The sequence below is a fragment of the Lactuca serriola genome, chromosome 7 (assembly GCF_051521515.1).
Source record: "Lactuca serriola cultivar US96UC23 chromosome 7, Lser_US96UC23_V15, whole genome shotgun sequence".
In the NCBI taxonomy this organism is placed as follows: domain Eukaryota; kingdom Viridiplantae; phylum Streptophyta; class Magnoliopsida; order Asterales; family Asteraceae; genus Lactuca; species Lactuca serriola.
Window position 1 is genome coordinate 153982056 of NC_136414.1, and position 10439 is coordinate 153992494.

General features: G+C 34.7%; 1 protein-coding gene across 1 annotated transcript; it reads right to left on the bottom strand.

Moving 5' to 3' along the window:
• Nucleotides 1-3103: 3103 nt before the first annotated feature.
• On the bottom strand, nucleotides 3104-5391 carry LOC145062798 (cyclin-D3-1-like). Its single transcript, XM_079010391.1, has 4 exons — nucleotides 4606-5391; nucleotides 4281-4482; nucleotides 4043-4173; nucleotides 3104-3642 (listed from the first exon to the last, which is right to left on the bottom strand). The coding sequence occupies exons 1-4, from the start codon at nucleotides 5110-5112 to the stop codon at nucleotides 3382-3384; spliced, it is 1101 nt and encodes a 366-aa protein (XP_078866517.1). The 5' UTR covers nucleotides 5113-5391; the 3' UTR covers nucleotides 3104-3381.
• Between the last annotated feature and the right edge of the window lie 5048 nt (nucleotides 5392-10439).

The window sequence follows — 10439 nt, forward strand, 5'->3', positions numbered from 1 at the left end:
ATCTACAGCAAATAACAACATAAGTTCTAATTCTAATGATTTAAACATGGTTCAAAACAAAGATTAAGTGAAGAAGAATAATTCTTTGCCTTTGATCTCTTCTAAATTGCTTCTTAGTTTGAATTCTCGAAAACTAGAGCTCCAAGAACCCTTCTGGCCTCCAAAAATCGTCCAAGGCATCCCCCATTAGTTAGGGTTCAAATGAGAAGCGTTTCTATATATATATATATATATATATATATATATATATATATATATATATATATATATATATATATATATATATATATATATATATATATATATATATATATATATTGAAAACAGGGGCCATCACTTAAAATCCGACTCAACGAGTCCATTACTTAAAATCCGTGGTCAGCAAGTCAGTGTAAAGAATCGAGTACATTTGGAATCAACATTTTCTCCAAACACGAAATTGTGTCTAGTTTTCAGAAAATTTTGAATCTCGTCAATCGGAGTTACGGTTCATGAGATATGGCCAAAACACCGACAATCGGAGTTACGGTTCATGAGATATGGCCAAAACACCGACAAGGGATCAAGCTGTCCAGCAACATCATTTTTTCTTCAATATCCAAGATCCAAGCTTCCAATTGTTAAATCCGCTTCCTTTTGCTTCCGGGCACATCTTTTAGGCTAAAAATACAATTAAAACATAATTAAGTAACTTTTGTCCATAAATTGCAACAAATTAGCCAAAAAGTATTAAAATTCTATACGAAATATGTAGCTAAATATGCACATATCAAGAAGCTTCATTGACAAGAGCCATAAGACCTTTAAACTTTAGTCTTTCTTCTGCAGAAGACTCCTCTTCTTCAACCCATTCCTCATATTCCTCCTGCTTTGAGATGAAAGCTTTTGGTAGAGAAATGTTCTCCTTCTTCACGTAATCCAGCAGCTTCTTGTACAAGACTTCATAGCTCTCAGGGCTTTCGGATTCTCTTTTTTCTTTACATTCCCTAGCAAAGTGGTCAGGGCTTCCACGGTTAAAGCAATTACCTTAATTTCTTTTCTCTATGTTATAATTTCTTGTTGAGCTATTTCCCTTGGACAGGACTCTTCTGGTACCATTTGATCTGCTTTCTTCATAGCGTTTAACAATGAGCACAACACTACCAGCTAGTTCATCAGGGATTTCGTCATTACTAATTTCACCCTGATCAGAATCATCAGAGTCGCTGATGAAATTGGCTACATCTTTTCTGGAGACCAGGGCTACATATTTTTCTTTGTTGGAGTCCCTCATTATGTCCTTACAAAGAGTTATTCATAATTCCGTAGATTTCCAAACAATGTTGAGATCCATGAAATTTATCTTCTCACTGTTCTTAAGGACATCAACATGATATTCCCAGCTTTTCCCAAGGGAATCCAAGTACTTCAAGAATAACAGAGAGGAATGCTTGACAATCCCCAACCTATGCATATCATTTACCAAACAGTTAAACCTATTAAGGTTTGAGTTAGAGACTCACCTTGTTGAGCAAAGAAATGCTCATATCTCTGGTTGAGATTGTTAATGGTTGTTGCTTGAACTTCCATAATGCCTTCATAAGCCACAGCCAGGGTTTCCATCATCTCTTGAGCATATTCATAGTCAAGGTTGACCATAGGTTGATACATGGGAGCGTATAAACCATTATCGACGATATTGAGCATATCAACGTCCATGGTTTCAAGAACCATAGCCTTTCATTTCCACATTGTAAAGTTGTGTTCATCGAAAGGAGGGATCTTGTTAACCGCAAACGACTTTGGATTATAAGAGGAAGACATGATAACATGAATGTATCGTAAACCCGCTCTGGTACCAATTAAAGGTTTGTATCGATCGGATACACTCAAGTATAAATCATGAAGAAAAAACAAAGAACAAAAGAACAAGATGATCACAAATATACTTTCACTAAGAAAAGGTTTTCACAAAGATAACAGTCGCACAAAGCAAGGTACAAAACTCTATTAGGATTTAATCCTAATAGTATAATATATACGATTACAGAAACGAAGATCCCACTATTTTGGGGATGTATACTAATCTATGTAAAGGTCTGATCCTAATCGCTAAGATTACAAATCATATATCTATTCTACATATACAGAGTGTATGTACCTAATATACAGACAATCAGTAAGATCATTGGGATCACGCTATCGCTAACCAAGTTGATGTTGGTATTGGTGATGTTGGGCAACGTTTTATGTGTTTGAATCATCGAATCATAAAATGTGACCTTACAACAGTCATATTTGTTTACGTTTAGTCATTTTGTTAATACATGGTTTATCATTAAACTCATCCGAGGTGTTCAAAATCTATCATATTATTGGGTATTGCAAGTTAATGTTTTTTATGTAAACCACCCACTCCCACCATTGTTGTCCATCTCTTACCGTCACTATCCACCTCAAACAACAAATAGCACATTCCATCAACATCATTCAATAATCTAAAATCAGCTTTGACCTATAAAAAAATCAATTCAAATCTAATCTATTCAAACCAACATTCAAATTAATCTCCAATTGGTTTGAAGTCATATTGTGCGATAAAAGTGCATCCTTGGACGGATATGTTTACCGGTGGCGTACGATTCAAAAAAGAAAGCGATAAAAGATGGATTTCACAAAGTAGCATGAGAGGTAGAAGAACAAGAAAAATATGTGAACAACATTAGGACGTAAGCAAGGTAGTAGGGGTTGTGTGGAAGTTTTCACTGGAGACGAGAAGAAAAAGATAAATATAAAATGATGTTCTTTTTTCTTCATTGAAATTGTGTTGGATGGAAAATTGCTAATTGTTGGAAAAGATAATCTAAATAAATGTGTACAAAACTTAGATTTAATGGTTAATTGTTGTATAAAAAATAATTTTAATGGTGATTCTTGAATAGCAAATGTGAGTTTAATGATATTTTTATAAATTTAATGGTGATTCTTGAATAGCAAATGTGAATTTAATTTTGAACCGATCAACCTACTACATCTGCAATTGAGGTAAAAATAGTTTTTTTTTTTGTTTTTTAAGAACAAATGTAAGCTAGTAAATCGTGAAAAATGTGTATAAAGACAAGAGTTTATGACCCAACAAAATCATTTTTTTTAAATATCATCCATAAATATATCTCCATTGCTTGAAAAGGACTTCACATTACCCGATTTAATTTATCTCACATTAAAAAACGACCTAAAAGGATATAGAAATCGACCAACCACGACCATATCTCTACATCAACCACTCACTTGGTCGTTTTATATTTAGTCCCCATATACTACAGGTCGTTTATATCTAGTACTAGACCGATTTTAATAACCTGCATGCTCCAACAACTGCTACCCTCCATGAAATCATGGCTAACGAGGGCTCATAAATGGTTCGAAACTTAGAAACGAACTAAACCCAAACTGTTGATCGAATCTTGTTTTCTTGAACGAAGGTTGATTGAAAAGATGATCGTTGATTTCCCATGAATCATTTGAACTTTCATCACATGTGAAATCAATGACACCAGCTGGGCTAACAGGATATGTTGTCTCGTTTTCTTCTGGATTTCGCTTATTATGATGATTGTAAGGTAGCTCCATAACGAGCTTGTAGCACTCGTTTACGTTTTCCTACATAAATGTAAAAAGTATTATTAATACTAAGAAAAAGAAATGAAAGTACAAGTGAAACTCAGTTATGCATGCATTATGATCTAGTTATATCATCAAAGATTGTGTCACAACTCACATGCAACATTATCTTGACCTTAAGGTCTGTAACTAGTTAAAAAGACGAAATCACCCTTCTGTTTGGACTTTGGAGTACATCTGTTGATGCACAGTACATGTTTTAAGCATGATAACTAAATCAAAGCAAGCAAGGTCTTACAGCGACTTTTTCAAACAAAGTACAATCATACCATTTATTGCATTAAAAGTTGTTCCATGAGCAGTGGGAGTTGTACCCAAAAACATGCACAAGCAGACCATAAGCATGATAGTGGAAACCGGAAAGGACAAAGAGACAAACCTTAGTGGTTTTGAGAAGATCCAGAAGTTGACTTTTGTAGTCAATGTAGTTGGGAAGATCGGTTTCATCTATCACACGAAGCATCGTAGCTGTGGCTAATACAGATGGTTTATACCATGCGAATCTTGAATCTTGAAACAAAACAAACCAAAATGAAAAGAGAATTAGAACAAAACATAAACAGTTTTTCTAATGTCAGAAAGATCTGATCTGAGTTGACTCTAGATAAATTAATTACCTGAGACTAAATCAAGAACGAGAGCTTCACATTTCTTGAAGAAATCCCAATGGAGATGATTGTTTAATCCAAGCCTTCTTACAATGTGATCAAGAAATGAGATCGGAGTAACTGGGTTCATCCTCCATTTAAGTGTCGACATAACCAAAAGCTCCATCTTTTGTATGTTTTTGGCCTCAAACAAGAACTTTGCGTCCTCCACCTACATTAAAGATTCAAGAAAACAAAAACCCAGTTGCGTAAGTCCAAGATTTTGAAAACCCAGATCGATTTTATAAAAAATGGTGGATAAAGTTGATGTCTTGTGTTTATATTATTATCATACTTGAAGATCTAGTAGGAGAGGGACTTGAGTCTCTTCAACTTTAGCAGCCAAAGAGAGGCAACTGACTGCAACAAGCTGAATCATCCATGGCTTATCTTTCTGATAATGGAGACTGGAGAGGAACCTATCAAGATAATTGATGGCTAAAATGGCTGTAAGAGGTGTGAATCCATAATGAGCTTTGACCTTAAGGATCCATTCCACAACCTCTTTGCGAGCAAGAAAAACAGAGGGATCTGTTTGGTCAAAAGAGAAAGTACAAGTGGTTTGTTTTTCTTGTTCTTGTTCTTTTGTGAAGAGAGACACGAGTTCTTCATGTTCCCAGAACAAATCTTGCTGGCCCAGGGATGGAAAATGGAGATCAGAGGAATCTGTGAGGGTGGTTTGTGTAACTTCATCTTCGTCTTCATCTCCATCTCCATCTTCAAGACTCCATTGATGATCGTGTTCTTCATTGCAGAAGAGTGTGTCTAGGAAAGAAGATGAATATGGTGATAAAATAGCCATTGGGTTTAGTGTAGTTTGATTACAGAAAGGAGAAAAGGAGTAAAGTGGAGAGGGTATTGATCATCACCCTCATACAATCATCCATTGGTCCTTGAATTTTACTCTGTTTTTTTTCTCTTTCTCTCTCTAGAACCCTCTGTCTTCTCTCTCTATCTCGCTCTATACGTATAGGTTTAGGCGCTCTGTATGTATCAATCAGGGGAGGAGAGAGATAGAGAGAAGGTTGCAGAAAAAAACAGAAAGGAAAAGGAAGTGATAGTATCAGAGCGGGTGTCACGCTTGTCCTTTCTTTATATTTATACACACTGTTTTCAGTCGATGGGAGTCTACAAGATATATTGTTTACCGATTGAATTTAATTTTAACCTTTTTATGAAAATATTAAAAGATTTACTATGCTTTATTGCGATTGTTTTAGTTTTAATTAAATAATTTAAAAACATGATAAGTTATTCTTTTTCCTCTTTTTCTTTTGAGCGGAATTTTTTACACTTTTGGTGTCTTTTTATATTGGAATATATATTTATAAAAGAGACTGAATTTGCTATCCAACTTTTGTTTTTCGGTTTGATGTCTTCTATAAAGAATATGTTAATATAAAAAAGATTAAACTGCATAAAACATGTTTTAATTCATTAAATTATAAATATGTTTGCACAAATCGCAAAGCGAAAAAGCAATCGGGCCACATTATCTCAGCACAAATATTGAATATGTGTAAATCAAATATTTATGGGTTCATTTAGATCAAAAGATTGGCGAGTTTGAGCTCAACCTAGATGGTCAATACTAAAACTTTGAAAACAGGGAACCCACATACTGTCATGGTTTGAGTTGGACCCATCTTTGTTATTCGCCCGAACTTCAAACCTTTACCTAGAAACCAAAGGAAATATATTTCAAATCAATAATAAATGTTTTACAGCATCCAAATGAAATCAAATATGTTAACTTTTCTGTATAATGATTTGGAAAACAACTGGTCATATATTTGTTATGCGGCGAAATCAAATACTTCCTACGTTTTTTAAGGGGTGTTTGGATTAGCTTTTTAGCTTATTGCTTATAGTTTATTTGTGGTGAGAATAAGCAATAAGCATGGGGAGGGATGCTTATTAAAATTAGCTTATTTAACTTAATAAGCTGGATTTTATCCAAACACTCAAATTAACTTATTGTGGGAATAAGCAATAAAAACCTATTTTTTTCCTATCCAAACACCCCTAAGTGGTGAAATATATTTGTATATTTTGTGAATAGAACAATAGTAATACAATCCTATGTATAGAGGTACAAATATAGAACAAACTCTATATACTATACAAATCTTATCTACGTTACTACAAATATATTAAAAGAGACATATCATTAATATTAGGGGTGGCAATTGATGACACGACACAAAAAAAAAAATACACGACACGAAACGAAACTGAGACGAAATTGAAATTCATGTTTGTGTCGTGTTCGTGTCAGGTGTAAAAAACACGACGTCGTGTTCGTGTTCAAAATTTGACACGATTTAACATTTTTTGCCGTGTTTTTCGTGTTATGTATGAATAAATATTAATTAAATACATTAATTGTTATTTCATGTTATCTTTGTCGTGTCGTGTCGTGTTTGTCGTTTTTTAATCGGTTCATTTTCGTGTTAGTTCAAAAAAACTCGAGATCGTGTCGTGTCGTGTTCGTGTTACATAAAACTTTGTTATGTCATGTCGTGTCAGACAAAAACACGACATGATGACCCGATTTGACACCCCTACTTAATATACCCCACAGTTTGAACAAGAGGAAGGCAAATATTTGAACTCGAGCAAAATATTAAAATATTGTAAATAAATATTTTGAAAGGTTTTTAATGAAGATGTGCAAATATTGAACACAAAGTGGATGTTTATCTTAGTATGTTTGATGTACTGATTTAGCACCAAATTTCCGAAAAGGTAAAAACATATACATTGTCACAATGAACGACATACGCATATCCATATATTCGTAATTTGAGAAGTAGGTTTGCAGAGTCATCTTGTTTCAACATTTGCATTAGCTACAGTTAGAGCGTGAAACTATGTGATGGCACTTAAAGTATGATGAGACTAATTTGTCTCCTGAGTATACATAGTATAACCCGACATAAGTCCAAATAACCACCCCTCCTATTCAACACCTAAGCAGTTAGTGGTGGCGGCAAGGAATGCATTTGTCTAAAGATGGATCCCAGAGTGAAGAGTAACTTGTAGATACCATATAATATATTTGAAAAAACAAAGATGAATTTTGCAAAGAACATGCACTCCTGGTAGACTACATATGTGATATCTGGAAGTATAAAGGTTAAGTATTGTAGTATCCTAAAAAGGATCTAATAGATTGATGGATCATGATTCAATGGACCATTTATGACATTAAGCGTATGGGTCATGTCAACTTGAGAGGTTGCAGAGTGGCAATGTGACATGTTGGCATGTGCCAAAATATCCTTGAAATATTAAGATTTGAATAGAAAATGTCATCGGGGTTTTGAGTTGCTAAAATCCTAAAAAAGTTATGTGATTTGTGAATGTTTGTCATCGTGAACTCATTTGAGATGGATATAATAATTTGTTTCAGAAGCGAGTCAAAGGAGGCAGTGATCACAATGTCATAAAACATATAAAAATATGAAAACAATGTAACTCTCATATCGAAAAACAAAAAAGTGAGATAAAATATGTTATAGTTTTGAACTCATGTGAAGTAAGAAACGTGGAAAACCTTGGTACCGTGTTTGGGGGGGGGGGGGGGCTATTTGAGGTCTTATAGTCATTTCTTAAGGCATAAATATGAGAGAGGTATAAAGCATCAATGAACTTGGGAGGTTGCTACATGAATATTGTTTCTTGTAAGTCCCATGTAAGGTGTTTTGATATCTAATTTGTGTGTATGCATGTCGTTGTTGATTTTATAACTAGGTTGAAAGTATCATCATGGTCAACTCCAACTCACTAGGTTTTGTCATTAACTACTAACCTTTTTCTTATATCATTCTATAGAGTCGCATTGATGATATTTTTATATAACCAAAGACAATATAGAATCTATGCATCATTGGACTACATTATTATATCTTAAATATGATTATGTTGTAATATTTCGCATTCTTTCTACATGGAATCATTTAAGTTCTGATCAAAAAAGAATCTATAAGGGATTTCTGGATAGGTGAAAATGGGAGGCCGGGAGGTATGGTGAAGGTTTATAATATATAAATATATAAAGGTGTCAAAATTTAATTAAGTAGTCATAGGTTGTTGAGAAGATGGAAATTATGATGGACGTGTAATGGGCATGGTTGTATTGGGTTTGGTTTGTGGGTACAATGAGATGTGGTGCCGAAATATAACAATGACACGGTAGAAAGAGGTAAGGAAGTGTGTAAAAGATGTGGATGGTTGCATATAAACATCAACGACTAGAGTGGGGGCAAGATATGTTAAGTATAGAAGGGAGATGGTGTAGTAGTTTTGTTTTGAATTTGGTCAAAAAACAAATCAGGAGTTCCAATGAGAATTTTTATGGGAAATAATAGTCACATGTTATAGGGTTTTGATAGAATAAAGAAGAGGATTTGTAAAAAGTGACATGACAAGAAACATGAGCCTTTATGTTAACATGATCGAGGAAATGACACCGTCATTAGTTAGAAGTGTAACCAGAGAAAGCATAATAAATGGATCGTGGTTAGAATTTATAATAGTGGGCGGATGTGGAATTTGGATATCATACATAACCAACGGAATAAATACGGTCATATGTTGGTAATGGAAGAATAAGACCAATATCATGGTGCATGATAGTAAGGTAGATATGGGTAAGATATTGTAAAGGTGGGTGGTAGTGTTGAGGGTCATAACCCCATAAGGGTAGTACTAAGGATATGTGATTAGGAGAATGAGGGTAGTGTTGTTGAGATGACATAGAATACACTTAACGTTGTCATTCTGAGACAATGTTTGAGGGGACGATAACTAAAATTATAGTATGGTGGAGTCAACAAGTTATGAAAGTGTGTTTTGTCAACTTCATCATCCATGTCACACTAGAAGGTTTTAATGCTTCTTTGAAAAAAGGGTGTGGATATATATATATATATATATATATATATATATATATATATATATATATATATATATATATATATATATATATATATATATATTGTAACGCTTGTTTCAGGTATCATTTATTTCTTAATTTTTTTTAAGGTTTTAGACTGGAACTCGACGAGTTGGGGAGCTCCAACTCGTCATGTAAGGATCATATCAGATGTGGGATTAAGGGTCTACTCGACGAGTTGGAAGGCCCCAACTCGACGAGTAGATGATGGAAAAGAAAACCCTAATTTTCAGGGCTTGTTCCCTATTTAAAGGCCTTAAGCCTCATTAGTAGCCTCCCTTATCGCCCCCATTTTCTAGAGAAGACCTAGTTCACCCACTTCCTCTTGTTGTGTATGTGTGAGTTTGGAGAGTGACTTTTGGTGCTCTTTTGGAAAGGAACTAGAAGCTTGAAGAGGTTAGATTGAGCAAAAGGCAGTGAATCCGGGATTTCCTCCAGTGTTGTAGCTACATTGAGGTATAAAGTCTAAACCTTGGCCTTTTATTTCTTAGATCTTCTTCTATGAAAGTTTATGGCTATTATTACGCTGGTTTGGGACTATTCTTGTATTTGAGCATGATATGAAGATTTGGCTTCAGATCTAGACATCTTAGGGCCTTTTTGGACTTAAAGTTGCCAACTTTATCAAGTCTTGGCCCTCATTCATGCTCTAAGACCCTTGATAAGCTTTTTTAAGTGTTTTTAGCCCTTTGATGCCTTGTATGGATGCAAAGTTAGCAACTTTACGTGGTATCTTAACCCTAGGGGACTGGATCTGTAGTTTGGGGTTTTAGATTCGACTGAAAAGGGTTGAATAGGTTAAGACTGAGAAAACTCGACGAGTTGGATTGGGTTACCCCGCTTTCTGGATATTGAGTGAACTCGACGAGTTGATGAGACAACTCGGCGAGTTGGCTAGGATTTTTCCTGGTTTTCTAAACACTAAAGGAACTCGACGAGTTGTTAGATGCACTCAACGAGTTGGGGTAAACATGGACTGTTGACCTTGAATTTGACCATGGTTGATCAAGTTTGACTTTAAGGGTATTTTGGTATTTGGAATTTTGACAAATAAGTCACATGGCGATAGTAGGCTATTGAGTTGGAGCTGTGGATTGGGATTGATCTTATCGGTTCAACATTTCTTAAGATGTGAGTCTTCTCACCATACCAATGGGTCGAAGGCACCA